The 18,097-nt window shown below is 42.3% G+C and overlaps 1 protein-coding gene across 2 annotated transcripts in view; it reads left to right on the forward strand.

Annotated features, from left to right (window-relative positions):
- Positions 1–15,712, forward strand: part of Qrsl1 (glutaminyl-tRNA amidotransferase subunit QRSL1) — a 29,720-nt gene extending 14,008 nt beyond the window's left edge. Inside the window, exons 5-11 of one of the 2 annotated variants that reach the window (XM_055616006.1) lie at positions 2,247–2,414; positions 5,777–5,952; positions 6,032–6,144; positions 8,014–8,206; positions 8,718–8,835; positions 11,412–11,613; positions 15,111–15,210. In XM_055616006.1, coding sequence (XP_055471981.1) covers positions 2,247–2,414; positions 5,777–5,952; positions 6,032–6,144; positions 8,014–8,206; positions 8,718–8,835; positions 11,412–11,613; positions 15,111–15,125 — 985 coding nt within the window. In that variant the 3' untranslated portion in view covers positions 15,126–15,210. Of the gene's footprint in view, positions 1–2,246; positions 2,415–5,776; positions 5,953–6,031; positions 6,145–8,013; positions 8,207–8,717; positions 8,836–11,411; positions 11,618–15,110 lie in introns of both variants that reach the window. The other variant, XM_055616005.1, reaches the window with a different exon arrangement.
- Positions 15,713–18,097: the final 2,385 nt, after the last annotated feature.

An 18,097-nucleotide genomic window follows, 5' to 3' on the forward strand; every position in this document is an offset into this window, starting at 1 on the left:
TGTGCCATATGTATGGTTACCCATGGAGCCCAGAAGAGGAGGTCAGGTCCCCTGGAGCTGGAGTTGTGGGTGGTTGTGAGCCCCTGGTGTGGGTGCTGGGAACTGGCCGCTTGCCCCCTGGAGGAACAGGAAGCATTCTGAACCACTGAGCCATTTTCCAATTACATGATTTTCTTTTTAATGGGCAAATATTAAAGCAGGCATTTCACCAAAGATGATGTACGATTAACAAATAAATGTATGAAAAGCACTTAATATCATTATCAGGGAAATGAAAATTACAACCACAGTAAGATGCATACATTTATCAGAATGACTTAACAAAAATGATAGATACTATCGAATACTGACAAGGGTGGAGAGAAACTGTATTTCTCACTTGTCGCAGGTTGGGGATGCAAACTGTACAGCTCTTTCAGAAACATTCTCTGTATCTCCAGCAGAGAGGGTCTCTGTTGCCCAAGCTGGCCTCAGACTCACTGTCCTGCCTCATCCTCCCAGTGTAGGGACCGCAGGTGCGCACCACTGGACCTGGCTGCTAGTTTCTTATAGTTAGACCTAGGCTCGTCTTGGGACCTAGTACTTTCAGTCCTTTATCCATGAGATGGGACTTTGATTTGTACACGGTGCTGGATAGGGCCTTTCAGAACAATTTGTGCCGGCTTTGTCCGAAATTGCCCCAAACTGGAAATAACCCACTGTCTTTAGCTGCTTAAGGATGAGAGGTCAGGCTGGACTACACAGAAGACCTGATTTAAATATAAATTAATAAAAGAGAAAGGATAGCAGGGTGAATCTGATCTAAATATGTTGTGTACATATATGAACAGGGGTATCACAATGAAACTCAATATTATGTGTAATTAGTATATGCTAATTAGAGATAATACTGCTATTGAAAAGTGAGAAAGAATGGTAACTAAATACAAGACCTGATTCTGTACTTTATCCTGAAAGCACATATGCTACTGTAAAGTGCATATTAAACCAGCTGACAAGATTGAATTATATAAAATGTTGGCATTAATTTTGTAATGATTGATAAATATACTCTGACCATATAACCGAATGCCCTTATTCTTAGGAATTGAATACTGAGTGCATCCTGAACTATTTAGAGAAAAGGACCACAATATGCATAACTTACTTTAACTGGTTCAGGAAAAAATGTGTGTGGTCACGTACATAACACAGTGTGCAAACAGTGAGGCAAATGTCACCAAGAGATACAGCTAAGTAAAGGGCTTACTTAGATTTTCAGTTCGCCTTGAGAATAAAACTTCACATATTTAGAAAATAAATTAATAACATTCCACATGGTAGTTGTCTTCAGTCTCAAGCTCTTTCTTTCTGTGTGTGTGTTTGTGTGTGTACGTGTGTGTGTGTGTAACATGTATGCATGGAAATGCGGTACATGTACCCTTGCAGCACATGTAGAGGTATTAGACGTCTTTCTCTACCATACTCCATCTTACTCCCTATAGAAAATCCTTTAGTGAACCTCAAGTTTATCCTTTAGGCTGGGCTGGCTGGCCAGCAAGGTCCTGGGGTCCGCCTGTCTATGCCTGCTCAACCCAAAATGCTGAGATGACAGGCGTGTGACCAAGGCTGGCTTTCTTATGGGGTGTTAAGAATTCAAATGAAGGCCCTCATGGTTGCACAGCAGTGCCCTTACACACTGACTGTCTCCTCATCCCTTTTTCTCTCTTTTTTGTTTTGTTTTGTTTTGTTTGTTTGTTGTTTGTTTTTGGTTTGGATGTTGTTGGGTTTTTTTTTGTTTTGTTTTGTTTTGCTTTGAGTTTTGGGGTTTAAGACAGGTTTCACTGTAGCCCAGGCTTGCCTGGAGTTCCTTCCTGCCTCAGCCAGCTAAGTGCCAAGATTACAGGTGTGAGCTACCACACGGGTGCTTTTCTTGAGACTTCTGATTAAGGGGGCAATTCCTTTAAAAGATTTCCTAATTGTCTGAATGTTTGTCTTTTCAACTGAAAGATCTCAGCTTACAAGGGAAATCATCTAACTGATTTGGATAATCAACTGGGAGAAATCTTCTTCCCTTAGTAATTTTCTTCACTTCCACCACAAACTTACGTCCATAGCCCACTCCTTGGCTGCCTGATTAAGAGCTGCACGTGATAGTCTCAGCCCTTTCCATCTCAAGCTACAGTCGCCTAAGAAAAGTCCCGTGAGTGTCCCTGGCGACACGAGAGGACGTTTTTCTAAGGTAGTGCTCTGCTTCTCCATCTCAGATCCGGAAGCACAGACGGTGTGTTTGGACCAGTCAAGAACCCCTGGAGTTACTCAAAGCAACACAGAGAAAGGAGGCAGCGCGGTGAGCGGCCAGACTCGGGCTGGCTGATAGCTGGAGGGAGCTCGGGCGGCAGCGCGGCCGCCGTGGCGGCGTTCACCTGCTTTGCGTAAGACGCTTTCTGTCGGCTCTAAACCCCACCCAGCACATATGCCACGCCACACGCAGAGCCCCGCAGCTCAGGGAGTCAGACCCTGCCATCTCCTTTTCCTTTTGGTGAGCTGTTTATGCTTAAGGGTGTATTGAAATGATGTCCGTGTGTACTCAACTGCGGCCTACCATGGGAACTTTGTACGTTAAAGTTAATTTAAAATAACATTTCAACTTTTCTTCTGTAGTCTCCGACTCTTTTAAAACATGGCTTTGTGGATCTCGCCAAATAAAACATTGAACATGAATAGACTGCATGCATCTTATTTTTTAATAATTTATTCTGGCATCTGTTCAGTATGTAAATGACAGAGTGCTTCAGTTCATTGCTGATGAGCTGGTCATGGTGATTCAGCCTTCAGAAAATCTCTAAAAAGAAAAAAAAAAAATCCCGTAGTGTACCAACGAGATATTTAAAACAGTGTTTCCATAAATCAGCAACTGGAAGTGTCTCCCTAAGCAGAGCTTTTCAGCCGTCTTAGGGGCTGATTATCTGTCATGCGCTGATAAGAGCCCTCCAGCCATGTTTTAAGTCCCGCTTTTAAGAGCATCTCCTTTTTCTAGAGAGAACTGGTGTCTGAAGTGAGGTCTCATTTACAGCCCAGGTTGGCATCACTCCCACTGTGTGGCCAGCAGTGGCCTCGAACCTCCGATCCTCTTGTTACAGCTCCTGAGTGCTGAGCCCACCGGCATGTGTCTGACCTGTCAAACATTCTTAACCACCTAAAGAATAGTGAATAAATATTTATCGTTCTCAATTTAAGTAAGTTGAATGTTTTTTCTCAGTAATATAGTATGTATATATTTTCTCTCTAATTATCCACTGAGACTACACTCTCTCAAGGCATTGCAACCAGTAATTTATTTACATATTTCAGAACAACGGAGCTGTAGTTTCCTCAGACTTTTCATTTTCATATTCCTGAAATCTTGTTAAGAAGAAACGGCATTTCCTTTATCTCCGAGCGTTACAGCATTGCATTAATATTAATGAGCGTTCTGACAGGTTAGAAGTGCAGGATCAGGTGCGTTTTTTTCTACCCTCATCATCCCACTTACTGTTCATCTTTCTGAATCTACTTTGAGAAGATGGCATTTTGACACATAATTCCTATGGAAATGTAGGTTTTACCTCTACACAGCCGTCAGTGAATGCTAATAAGAGACAGTATCTTTTTAAAATTATGAAGGCAACAGACTGACTTTGTAGCTTAAATGGACTTGGTGAGAAAGGAAATACAATTTGCATTTTCTGTAGAGCGCAAGAGGCATGTTATTGTTAGGCACATTACTCCGTCCGAAGCAATACTTTCAATATAATCGGTAGATTTTACCAGGAGAAGCACCAACCCAAGGTAACTTCAGACTGACTGTAACTTAACTGTAAAGAGTCTGCTTCTGTCTTCATTTGTTTTATTATAGTTTTTACATAAGCAGGTTCTTGAGCCACATAGAAAGAATGAGACATGGCACTAGAGAGCGATGTGGGAAGTTATTCAAGGTGCATTGAATGAAAACAAGTTAGGGACAGGATATACAGCTCCTGCTGAGCAATTATTACTGGGACATGGGTGTCAGTCATATAGGAGGGTGTCTGGATGAAAGCGTGTAACTGGGGGGCTGGAGAGATGGCTCAGAGGTCAAGCACACCGGCTGCTCTTCCAAAGGTCCTGAGTTCAATTCCCAGCAACCACATGATGAGATCTGGTGCCCCCTTCTGGCCTGCAGGCACACATGCAGGCAGAACACTGTATACATAATAAGTAAAAAAAAAAAAAAAAAAGGAAGTCTGTAACAGGGCTATTATGGGTGCTGCAGTAAGAGAATTTTTACTTCTCTATCATATAATTGTTCAATACTTTAACGTTGTATTAGGCAGGTACTATCCAACAACGTTGTTTTTAAATAATTGTTTAAACTTCCAGTTGTGGTAAACTATGCGTATGTAATCTTGCACTTAATCTGCAGAATATTTTTTTTTCATCTCAGAAAACTGAAGGTCAGCATTTATTAGCCTCTCCGCAGCCCCCAGTGTCTGGCAGCCTTCTCCTTGCTGTCTGTGGATTTGACTGCTGTCGATACTTTTTGCATGTGCTTCCTACATGAGCTGTCTTGTGACTGGCTTGCTTTACTTAGCACAGTGTCCTTCGTGTTACTCTTTTCCCCTAGATTTTAGTCTTTGTTGTTGCTTTTTGTTTTTTAATAAGAATAGCACATATTCTCTAGGCTTGAAATGAGCATTTACTTTGTTGGGTAATGAACAGTTTTTCAATGTGAATATTTAAGAACTATTTTTTAAATCAGATTAATCAAATTTTTAGAAACTCAGTGATAATGCTCAAACATTAAAACACAGTTCACTATAAATAAATATACAAGTTGTTCTGATCTGCAGCAAGTTTTGATCATATAGGTTAAGAATTTATAATAACAAACAGACCTTTTTGTTCATTAGCCTTGTTTCTTAGAAGCCAGAATGTAAAAGCACTCAAACAGGAGCAGAGATTTATGTGTGAAGCTGTTTATCAACAAAGGTTCACTAGAAGTTCTCCTGCCAGATGAAAGCAGTGTAACTGCCTGTGTAAATTATAGTACATCTCTAGCTGTGACTCCGAGTAGGAGCACAATGGGGTGGTGTCTGGATTTCTGGGGACAGTGTTTAGTTTTTTGTGGTTTTTTTTAAAGATTTATTTATTTATTTTATGTATATGAGTGTTCTATCTACATGTATACCTGCATGAAGAAGAGGCCATCAGATCCCAGTATAGGTGGTACAGCTACAACGTGGTTGCTGGGAATTGAACTCAGGACCTCTAGAAGAACAGATAGTGCTCTTAACTGCTGAGCCAACTCTCCAGCCCCCGACAGTGTTTAGTTTGTGAAAGCATACTGCTTATTTTTACGTGACTTATTTTTAAATCTTTAAAATTTTAAAATTTTAAATATTTCTGTATATTCTCCATTTTTTTTATATAGGTGATTTTTTTGGTAGGTGATTATAAGCAAACAAGGATGGAAACGTAAGATTAAAATGCTCCCCAAAAAAGAAAAACACATTTTTTACAAACATTTGAAAGGCCAGGCACAGTACATGCTCATAACCCAGAACTCAGGAGGCAGAGGCAGGAAGGAGGGTTGAGTCTGTCAAAATGCTAACAGTGTTTCTTGCTGAGTCTTTGTGCTTTTCTGTACCATTTCAATCCTTTGAAATGAGTATAGATTACCCTATATGATTAATGGGAAGTGCACTCTTACACGGTAGGCTCTCAGTGCAATTAAAGAATGTCGTTTCTCTGAAAAGAATTCTCTTTTCAATCCCAGGGCGCTAGGATCAGATACTGGCGGATCCACAAGAAACCCTGCTGCCCATTGTGGGATTGTTGGTTTCAAACCAAGTTATGGCTTAGTTTCCCGTCATGGCCTCATTCCCCTGGTGAATTCAATGGATGTGCCAGGAATATTTACCAGATGTGTGGATGATGCAGCAATCGTGTTAGGTATTTCTGTGGTTACATACTATTTGAAAGTCTCACTGTAAACAATATGTCTGCCCCACATAAGGATTTCTCCTTGCAGGTGTACTGGCTGGACATGACCCCAAAGATTCCACCACAGTGCAAGACCCTGTTAAGCCATTCATGACTCCCAACGCAATGGATGTGAGCAGACTGTGTGTAGGAATTCCAAAGGTAACTTCCGTTACTCAGAAAATCTGGCAAGTCAAATGCAGAGCACAGAAGTAGGAGGTAATCTGGTGGGTTTGCGTCTCTGGTCCACCACTTTTACTGGCCGTGTGGACTTAAGCATATGACTACTCCCCCCTAAGCCCAGTGTCTCCATTTGTGAAATAGGGGATAAGATACAGACCCAGAGAGCTGTGAGGATTGAGTTTAATTATCCTATAAAACAAGGGTAAACAAGGGTCTGTAAACTTTCCTTGGAAAGAAAGAGATACTGTTTTGGGCTTTATAGATCATAGATCTGGGCTATCAGAGTGCAAAAGCAGCCACAGGCAATATGTAAATAAAGAAATATGTCTGTATACCAGTAAAATTTTATTTTCAAAAGTGAAAAACTATGATATCTTGCCTGTGGTCACAGTTTGCTGATCCCTGATGCAAAGAGCATATGCATACCTTCTTTAGCAAGGACCCATTATATGTTATTGCATTTATTTTTATTATTGCATTTAGACTGTACTTATTACAATAGCAATTAATAACCTATCCACGTAAGTAATAAATTACTGACACTTTAAAGTAAAAAAATATCAAACCTGTGTGTGTGCCCATGCGTCTGTGTATGCATGTTTTGTGGGGTTTTGTTTAGATTTTAATTTAAAAAGAACTTTGTATGTGAGTGGATATTTTGCTCCATGCATATTTGGTGCCGTGTGTGTGTATGTTGTACTTATGGAGGCCATAGGAGGGCGTCATATCCCTTGGAGCTTAAGTTATAGATGGTTATGAGTGTCCGACCTGGGTGCTAGGAGTTGAACTCTTTCCTTTGGAGGAGCATCCAGTGTCCTTAACTGCTGGGCCATCTCTCCAGTCCCTTTTATTATTGTAAAGCACATGTGGGTGAGTGTGTCTGCACGTGGATATAAAAGTGCCCATAAAGCCAGAGACTTCAGAGCCCTGGAGCTGGAGTTACAGGTGCTGGTGAGACGCCTGATGCGGGTCCCGGGAACCAAGCTCTAGTGACATGGGTGCTCCTCACTGCCGAACCCAGACTGACTTCCCACGCAGTTACCCTCCTGCTTCTGTCTCTCAATCGCTAAGATTACAGGTGTGTACCGCCTTAGCCAATTATATACCTGACGACATAGTAATATTTAATATATTTTAGAAATATTTTTAAAAGAGAATAAGTTACCCTGCAGAATAATGAGACTTCTTAATTTTGGCACCATTGATATCTTATTCTAGAAGGTTCTTTCTATGTTGGAAAACCATCTTTTGCATCACAGAATGTTTACCAGATTCCTGGCCTCCACCCCTCTGCTATGGCACTCATTACCTCTACAACCCTACAATCACTGCATCTACAGACATTCCCCCACTATAGAGAACTGATGCTTTTAAAAAGACATTCGCCAAGGTGACACTCTGTGCCTTCTTTAAAGAACAAGGTAAACCTGGGCTTTAGAAGTGAACCTAGTATAGTCCTAGATCCTATGTTGGTGTGATGTGCAGCATTAGGAATGCTACTTCACTTCCCTATTCTCCCTGCTTTTCATCTGTAAACTGAGGGATGTTGTTGCCCATGCAATGGTTGTGAAAAGCTGAGAGACCCTCTGAAAGTGTCAGCCCGGCATTTGCTGCGTAGTGAACACAGCAGCTGCGTCCCATCAGATCACAAAGTTTACACTGTCACATCCAGCTAACGCTGCTCAGGACTGCACTCGCTCGCATGCCACCAACACTTCCAGTCCCGTCTTCCTAGGCACCTACCAACTGTATTATCAGTGTTTTAGTGTACTGCCAAAGATTTTAGTATACAGATGTTTACGAGTCAGTCTAGACGTTCCAGTTTCTGTGTCTGTTGTTTTCTCTAAGGAATATCTGGTACCAGAATTGTCAAGTGAAGTTCGGTCTCTCTGGTCCCAAGCTGCTGACCTCTTTGAGTCTGAGGGAGCCAAAGTGATTGAAGTCTCCCTGCCACACACCTGCTACTCAATTGTCTGCTACCATGTGTTGTGCACATCAGAAGTGGCATCGAATATGGCAAGATTTGATGGGCTACAATATGGTAAGATGGCTGCTCTGGGGGTGCTTAAGATACCTCAAACATTTGAAAGGTTCACCTATAGTTATTATAATGATTCGGGAAATCAGGAAATCATTTTTCCTCTATTATTTTAATATTGAACTTATGTAGTCATCATACCTCTGTTTTATGTTTGGTTCTTTGGACTGAAGGAAAAATCTTGAAGGGATTGTCTGTGTGCACAGCCCAACCTATGTAGTGTCTGATAAGGTAGAGCTCAGTCAAAGTATGCATGGATGAACAAACAGATGGACAGACAGACAGACAGACCGACCATCGGATAGGTAGACGGATAGATGAATGGATGGATGACATCAAGTTCTTTCATGGTTATTCTTTTTTCTCTGGTTAGTCCTAATAACTAAGTGGTCAGTCAATCACAAACAAATAAGAACTTGGACAGGAAAGCTCTCTGAGATCCATATTGTTCACAGTGCTGTTTTATAGCCAAGCCTTTAATCCTTTCTTGAGTAATGTTTATCTCTGTGCTCAGGTCATAGGTCAAACATTGATGCGTCCACTGAAGCCATGTATGCTGCAACCAGACAAGAGGGATTCAATGATGTGGTGAGAGGAAGAATTCTCTCAGGAAACTTTTTCTTATTAAAAGAGTAAGTCAGTTTCTTTAAGAATTGTTGCTTTTCTTGAAACCTTAAAATTTTTATATCTAATAATTTTTGCTATTCTTGAAAACCTTAAAATTTTATATTTATAAAGTTTTGCTGTTCTTGAACCTTAAAATTTTTTAAATAGACATTTGCCTTTATTTAGTACTCTCCTAGAGCATGCTATGACAAGTAAATTCCAATTTTGAAACTGATATTAAGCAGACACTAAGCAAGAATATTTCATATTAGCAGCAGAAAGGCAAAGGCAATAATCTCATTATCAATATCTTTGCTTCTAGTTTATACTCAACGAAAATAAACCATTGCCACTATAGCTTTATCATTTTACAAAATATCCCCTTCATCATGTCATAGCAATAGCCAAAACATTACGTTTGTCAAAATTCTTGGTCTCAAAGGAAAACAATACTTTTCTCCTCAAGCTTATTTTTCTTTTTTCTTTTCTTTTCTTTTTTTAAATTCACTTTATATCCTTATGGTAGCCCCATTTCTCTTCCCCTTCTCCCCCTCCCCTATTCCCTTTTCCTCAGAAAAGGAGAGCTTCCTTTCCTGTCCACTCTAGGTCATCAAGTGGTGAAGTAATTAAAAAGCTGGCAAGTGAGTCCATGTCTGATGCAGTCCCCAGTTCCCTTGGTAGGGAACCCACATGAATTCTAAGGTGTCTAACTGCTACATCTTTGTAAGGGCCTAGGTCCAGTTCCTGTATGGTCCTTGGTTGATGCTTCAATCTCAGCAAGCCCCTCTGGGCCCTGGTTAGTTGGCTCTGTTGGTCTTTTTGTAGAGCTCCTGTCACCACCAGGTCCTTTTCTCTTTTCTGACAGAGTTGTCGTCTGAGAGGCTCTACCCAGCAGCACCTCAAAAGAGATGCTGAGGCTCACAGTGAAACCTTAAAATCTTTATCTCAGTACTTACTGGCTCAGATAGTAGAGTACTTGCCTAGATGTCTGAGGCAGCAGGTTTGATGCCCAACATCGATATTGTGGTAGTGCATCCTTGTAATCCCATTACTGGGGAAGTAGAGGCAGGAAGAGTAGAAGTTCAAGTTCATCGTTGGTTGCATAGTGACTTCAAAGGTAGCCTTGGCCATGAGATCCTATTAACAAGCAAATGAATAAAGAACAGTAACAACAATAAAGGATAAGGAGCTGGAAAGATAGTTTAGTGGTAAGGAGTTCTTGCTCCATAATAATGAAGAGCAGAGTTCAGAGCCCAGCTCCTACTTACAAACTGGGCATCCTGTGCATGTGTAAACCCCAGATATGACGGGGGTGGAGACAGGAGGATCACTGGGATTTGCAGGGAAAGACCGCTCCACAAAGGACTATGTAGAAAGCAGTAGTGGAGGACACCTTCATCTGCATCTGTCGAGCCCGTTGGCCAGATGGTGTAGGAAGGACATGTGATGTTTCCATAGGGGAAAAGAAAGAAAAGTCATATTTTTATCTTGCAGTTAGTTCTCAGTGGTACCGGAGTTGTTGTCATGTCTAGCTTTACACCTGAGGAGCCTAGAGCATCAAAGCAGCTTCAGGGGAAGCTGAGGGATTTTCTTCTTCCCTCTCTCTGCATCAGTGATTCGTGGCTAAGTCTGTGTCTGGCTCTCTCCTAATCTGCTAATAGTGTTTGAGCACCCTTCCTTTAACTTTCCCTCTGCCCTCCTAGACTGCTCATAAAATACAGAGCTGCGACACTGCCTCCTTTCCTTGTTTCTCTTTCTGGAAGCTGCTTCCAGGACTGCTCCCGACTGTCTGATTCCGGCTGATGTGAGGCAGTTATCATTACACTGTAGCCTGAGATGTGGTGATAGAAAGTTGCAAAAGCCCCTGGGCCCAAGTTTTCATCTACTGTGTGTAACGTTCATTTTACACTCTGCTTTATCCGGGGTGTTTAGGCCTCAGCCTCCCTTCCACCCCTACTTAGGAGAGAGAAAGTTATTGGGGAAAGAGGGCCTCTTACTTCTCCTGGCTATTGAGGGTCAATGGGTCTTTTAGGGCTCTGTACCAATCTCCACCAACTGCAGACGCGGCCAGCAGCAGTCTCCTGCACCCCGCTGCACCCCGAAGCTTTCCTCCCTGTCTGCCCACTCCAAACCACCACACTGTCGGTCTCTGGGCTCTCCAAACTGCTCCATGCCACACGCCAACACAGACTGCCACACCTTCTCTTTCTCAGCTCTCTTATTTCTACTCTCAGAGCCCTCAACCACGCCCCTCTCCCTGCCCCAAGTGGAAGGCCATTACCAACTGGCAAAAGCCACACCCTCAAGAGACAGTTAAGGCAAAAGCATTTACATAACAAAACTTCCATTACTACTGTACCTAAAAGCAACTTACACCGTGTATCTCACTGGAAAAGAATGTTCTGGCTTAGTGATATCCCTACTGGACAGCATTTTTTTGCGGTTATTGGGTAAAATTGCAATAATGGTCCAATAATGGTCTTAGTGGTCCCTGATCATAAAGCTGTGGATTCAGTGGCTCTTTAATAACCTAATGTAAGAGATTTGCCTTAAAAGCAGAAGCAGAGAAAATCTTTTAAGATATTTTTGTATTTTTCCACAGAAATTATGAGAATTATTTTGTCAAAGCACAGAAAGTGAGGCGTCTCATTGTGAAGGATTTCATGGACGTTTTTGACTCTGGAGTGGATGTCCTCCTGACCCCCACGACCCTGAGTGAGGCTGTCCCATACTCGGAGTTCATCAAGGAAGACAACAGGACGCGCAGTGCCCAGGATGACATTTTCACACAGCCTGTAAATATGGCAGGTAGAGAGTCCTTGAGGATGTGGTTTTCTCCGAAGTTTGAGAAAGACTCCCCGGTCTCCAGTTCAGTTCCTGAAAACAGTGCCCTCCCCTTCTAGAACACTGTGGAGGATATGTGTGCCTGCTGTGTATACACCCTTACCCTGATCCATCCTGTTAAATCTTACATCCACTTCCTTCTCTTTCTGTCTTTCTACACATGCCCCCAACCCCACCCAACCTCTCTGTATTCAGACTTGACATTTTACAGCTGAGTAATTTAGCACAAATCTGAGAACAAGGACTCTCCTTCCTAAACACAGTTCCATTGTCACGTCTGAGAAAACTAATATGAGCGCCCAAATAATCTAAGTACAGTTCATCTTCATATTTTCTCAGCAGTGCCAAAAATCTTTTAATGTTGGTTTGCCCTGATATCTGTTGTTTATTATCTTTTTTAAGGTTTGTAGCGATCACCTCAATGTATCTGTTACTGTTTGTAGAACTACACCAGGCTGCGTTTCGGTCAGGAGACTCTGAGGTTTACCTCATGTCTGTTTTCTGCTTTTACTCTGTTGCTAGAGGAGACCCAGGTTTTCTTTTATTATTTTTTCCATGTTTAAAGGTAGACATTCTTCTACCTGTCTTTCAGGGTAGGTCAGCTGGCAACAAGTTCTCTAAGCTTTCCTTAGGTCAATGTCTTGTTTCTCCTTTAAAGGTGTTCTTGCTGGGCTAAGGGTTCTGGTTTGATTGTTCTTTATCTTATGACACTTGAAGAAAATGTGCTCACCTTGAGTCTCAGGGCTTGGGTCGCATAGGGAGCGGTGCTTCACTGGGGGTCAGAAAAGGAACGGCTGAATCGGGGCAAAGTGTAATGGCACATGTGATAAAGCCATTTTTCTATGTTCAGCTAAAGTTATTTTACCTAGAAAAGGAAGCCTGCTGAGCCACTTTTCCCCAGACCCTCACTCTCTGTGGGAAGTTCCCACCTCTTCAACATTTTCTCCTAAATGATACTTTCCTGAAGAGTTCAGGCTGCATGCTTGATTTCCTGACTACTTCCTTGTAATTGGGTCAAATAAACATTTTTAGTAGGAAGCTCCTTCTTACATCAGGAAGCAGTTGCAAGCATCTGTCCCACTTTGGAAATGTAAGTTGTTTGCTTAGGAAAATAGCTCATGGGGCTGAGGGGATGGCTCGGTGGTAGAGCACTGGCTGCATGGGCACAAAGACCAGACTTCAGAGACCCAGCACCCGCACGGAGCTGGCTGCAGTGGTGTGCATCTGTAACCCCAGTGCCCCAATGGGAAGCAGAGACTGGACACTCCCCAGGCGTCACTGAATACCCAGCAGTGAGCAGCAGCCCTTGTCTCAGACCCAATGCAAGGCTAGGGCCAACACCGAGATACAAAGAAAGAAAGAAGCTAGCTGCCAGATCATTCCTGAGCAATTTGTGTGCTTTAGTTAGGGCTTCTGCTGCTGCCATGATGAAACATGACCCAAAAAAAAAAGGTGTAGAGGAAAGTGGCTTACTCTTCCACATCATCATCATCATCATCATCATCATCATCATCATCATCATCAACAGCAGTCAGAACAGAAACTCAAGCAGGACAGGAGCTGATGCAGAGGCCATGAGGGGTGCTGCTTACTGGCTTGCTCCTCATGACTTGCTCAGCCTGCTTTCTTATAGAACTCAGGACCCCCAGCCCAGGGATGGCACCTCCCACAATGGCTGGGCCCGCCCCCATTTATCACTAAGAAAATGCCCTGCAGGCTTGCCTGCAGGCAGGATTTATGGAGGCATTTTCTCAGTTGAGGCTGCCTCCTCTTGATAACTCTGGCTTGTGGCAAGTTGACATACAATTAACCATTACATTGTGGGACGGAGATATATACATGCATAACATTTTTTGTTTATTCTTTGACATTTTCACACTGTGGCCAGCGTGTGTGGTCTCTTCAGCAGCAAAGTCTTACCATCAAGTTCTGCAGGCAATAAAAAGCAGTGGCAACAGCCTGCACTGTTTTGGGGACCAACAGTTCAAGGGAAGGTACACTACAGTTGTCACAGGGCTTTTATTTGGCAGTCCATGGCTTCTGGGAGGAAGATCATCCCGCACTAAGGGTAACTCCATTTAAGCCTTCATGTGTATATACGTTATCAGGAAGTTTACCTTAGTGTTAGTTTCCCCCCATCCCTCTTATCCCCTCTCACATCCCTTCCCCCCCAGCTTCCCTCCTCCTACTCCCCCTTCCCTTAAGATCTTCCTTCAAATGGCACTTTGGGATTGTGTGACTGTTTTATTCCCCATTTATCTGGAACCCAATTTTATTATCCATTGATAATCCTTGAATTGTTAGCCTGAAAATTAAAAAAAAAAAAAAAAGTTGATTTCTCTGTCATACCACATCTATTAGCTAGAAGCTGTCTCTAAATGAGATTTCCTTTTCTTCAAAAACAAAAAAGTGATATCTTACAAGCCATTACTATCATTATAGCCTTTGATGTTCAGATTGTCTAAACACTGGCCGGTTATCAACTTCAGTGCATCATTTACACCCGACTGCTTTTAAATTTGAAAATTATTTTGTATGGCAGAGCAAGGTGTTTCAGGGTCTTGTACTTTCTTGCCCCAAACCTAGAATTCTGACTCCTATGAGCAATTTCTTACTCATGGATTGTCAGATTCATAACCATAGCCACACGCTGTTGCCCAGGCTGTGGGAGAAGCAGCTCTTGTTCTGCTGGTGTGTATTCTGCTGGTGTGAAGGAAGGTAAAACTTCCTTCAGGGGCACTCTTTATTACACACCCAGTAGTCATTTCATGAAGTAATCATGCTTTACCCAAGAGCTCAAGAATAACAGAAAATGTGTCTATGAGGCACTGTGTAAAATAGCTAAGCATTATAAGTCATAGTGGCATACTCCTGTGATCCCAGCACTCCAGGAGGCAGAGGCAGGCGGATCTCTGTGAGTTCAAGGCCAGCCTATTCTACAAAGTGAGTCCAGGACAGACAGCCAAGGCTACACAGAGAAACCCTGTCTCTGAAAAACGAAAAGGAAAAAAAAAATAGCTAAGCATTGAACACTACCCAAGTGCCCTTTGTAGAAGACTGGTTGCATAAAGTACAGGTATAAAGAGGAAATGATGTCTCTGTAAACTGACACACAGTGACTCCATATGAATTATTATATGGATAAAGCATGGTGCCAAGTATGGAGGTAGATTTACCCTGGTTTTGGGGATTTGGGGGTTCTTTCTTTTCCTTTTTTTTTTTTTTTTTTTTTTTTGAGATGGATTTATATGCATAGTCCTGGCTGTCCTAGAACTCACTATGTAGACTAGGCTGACCTCAAACTCACAGAGATAACTCCTGCCTCTCCTCCTGAGTACTGGGACTAAAGGCATGTGCCCCCACATGTGGCTTCATAGTTTGTTTTGAGCCTTATTCTCTCTTTATGTGTAAGCACAGGGAAGGAGAATTCAACTGATGATTTCTTTCTCTTCCTCAGGCTTGCCAGCAGTGAATGTCCCCATGGCCCTCTCAAGCCAAGGCTTGCCAATAGGACTGCAGTTAATTGGACGTGCATTTTATGACCAACAACTTCTGGCAGTTGCCAAATGGCTTGAAAAACAAGTACAGTTTCCTGTTATTCAACTGCAAAACCTCATGGATGATGGCACGTTGGTTCTCGAAAATGGAAAGTTAACTTCTGTTTCTCTAAACTAGTATTGACCAAGGTATCACGCAATTGGCTAGCGGTTGGATGCTGGGGACCCAACGCTGGACTCAGCTTGCTAGGCAAGGCCTCTGCCACACAACTGAACCTCCACCTCTGTACCGCGCAGTTAAGATGACTCTAAGAGGTGCTGTTCTTTAGAGCATCGGTGAGCTCACTCAGCCCTGTCAACCTCGTCTGTCCTGAATCACTTCTTCAAATCCCTGTGAAGCTGTTAATTGTAATATTCTATACTTTCTATACTGTCATTGTAATCCATAAATTCAAGTACTGAATTTTAATGTAACGCAGAAATACAAGCTCCTAAAAACAAGGCATTCTGCATAATTTTCATTAAAAAGAACAGATTACAATAAAACTAAGTTTAGTAACAATTGTCTCAAAATGTGTACATTTTTATAACCAAACAATGACAGTAACTCATGAGGTGATTGGTTCTGACAGGCAGTTCGTCCTATGGTAGAGGATGCTTCAGCAGTTAAATGTTGGCTTCCCTTTTCCCAGAGCTTAAGGCCTCAAAGCCAGGACAGCTCTGTGTTACACTGAATTACCTCCCTCTTAACCTCAGGGAGGAAGGTTCAAATTGCCCAAGTAACACAGTGTGAAGAGACTTCAGTGAAGATGCCAGAGAGATGGCAAGGTAAGATCTTCCTTATGAAGAGTGCCTGAGGATTTTCATAGCCTCTTGCTCATCTTCATCGGTGTTCTCTATCTGGACTTCTTGAGCCCAGGTTGGACGAACTCTAATAGAAGTGTTACATTTACTCCTCTAAAGTGTCATCATTGAGTATCTCTCTGTCTTTGCTAGGACAGTTGTCACCTCACATTCACCAGGCATTCTAGTTTGACAACAAATGAAAGTCGGAACCTGAATTACAGTAATACATTTATTTGCTTAGAAAAACTTATAAATATGAAGGACGTGAGAAAATATTGAGGCAGAGTCCCTGGACTGTTTTGTCTCAGGAAATTCAACTTGCCTGTTACTTTCATTAACAATGTTCCCTCTTCTAAGGGGTCCTCCCAGCCCCAGATATTCTGATTACACATAGAACAGTCTATGTGCCAGGCACACTTGCACTCATAAATTCAGCTGAACCCCTGAAAGAAAAATATCTATCAGAAAACTGCACTACAGTTGGCATTCCATATCCATTGATTCCACATTTATAGCGATACCACGAGCCACAGATCATAGACCAAAACAGGGTATAAAAAGATGATGATAATTCTAGAATGTTCTAAAAGGCTTTGCTCTGAGTACTCTAGTGAATCTATGCAAAAAAGTATTGTATGGTAATTAGTGATCTTAAGTAACCTAAAAGTTAAAAATCTACGGGAAAAATATACAAATCTCTGTGGTTTTATATAAGGAATCTGGATCCATTCCCCTGGAATACTTAGATAACAAAAGAAAACCATCCTAGTTGAAAGAGTTAATGTAATATAAAAAACAAGCAAAAACTAAAGCAAGAAACCTTTGCCCCAGTTTTTTTGTTTTGTTTTGTTTTTTTAATTAATGAGTTTTACTGGGATTACTTAAAGAAGTGTAAGTGAGGGGTTACTTACAGGAGCAGAAATGACTCAAAGCAGTTGTATCGCCAAAGCCCACCCCAGCATGGATGATAGCTTACACAGCTGGGATCCTGGGCACACTGCACAGCCTGAAGACAACTGAACAGGTGGGAGAGTGTCCTTCCCAGGCTCCTCAGTTGGTCTAAACCCCTTCTCGTCAGCTTGACTGGTTTCAAGCAGTTGGTCTGCCCCAGCCTTTTCCTTAAGTATATCTAATGTGAGTTTTGGTTGTTTTGGGATCTTGTTGATTTGTGTTTGTGGGGGGAGGGGCAGGTTTGCTGTTGTTTGCTTTTATCTGCTTGTTTTCTGAGGCAGGGTCTCACTATGTAGTCATAGCTAGCTTCAAACTCAGAAAGACCCAGCAGCACCTCCCTTATGAACACCGGGATTAAACACACGTTTGGTTTGGAGGCTGTGTCTCTCTGTGTGGCCCATGTTGCCCTTGAACGTGCCCTTGAACTATGTGGCTTAGGCCGAACTCTAAACTCCCAAATGCTGGGATTGTAGGCTTGCACCACCACACCTAGCTAGACACGCGCGTACATTTGAAATGAAGAGCATTTGGAGAATGCTTACCCTTATGCTGCATGACCCCCTGAGCTGCACTCATTTAAATGTGGAAACGAGTGGAGCGGTTCCTGCTCTCTTCTCTCTCCTCTGTCTGTACCGTAAACCCAGGATCTCTCATTGTGCCAAATCATTGGAGAATTTGACTGACATGACTTTTAAGGCAGGGAAGGAAACGTTAAAATCAACAACAGAAGCATATCTACGTGAGAAAATGATCTGCTTACAAAACATGGTATCCTGACCCCACATAGAACCACAGGACGGGGGCACAGGACAGGGGGAAAAGGAGTGTTCCATGCTGGCCCCCACGTAAATCACTTGAAACCGGAGGGGCAGAAGGTGGTCCCAGGTCTGTGTTACCACAGTGAATGTGAGCCATCTGGAAAAAAAGATGGCATGTGCCACAGAGCAACTCCTTAATTTTTTTGGTGCATGTGTGTGTGTGTGCATGAAGAAAGGAAAGTGTTGAGGTCAGGGAACAACTTTGTGGAGTTAGCTCTTTCCTTCTACCTTTAGGTAGATTCTGGACTTTTTCAGCAAGGGCCTTAACCCACTTGCCCCATCTAACTGGTCCATCGCCGGAACCTTCTAATGTAAATAATAACTTCTGAATT

Source organism: Psammomys obesus, unplaced genomic scaffold, assembly GCF_907164565.1.
Source record: "Psammomys obesus unplaced genomic scaffold, mPsaObe1.curated_primary_1811, whole genome shotgun sequence".
Taxonomy (NCBI): Eukaryota; Metazoa; Chordata; class Mammalia; order Rodentia; family Muridae; genus Psammomys; species Psammomys obesus.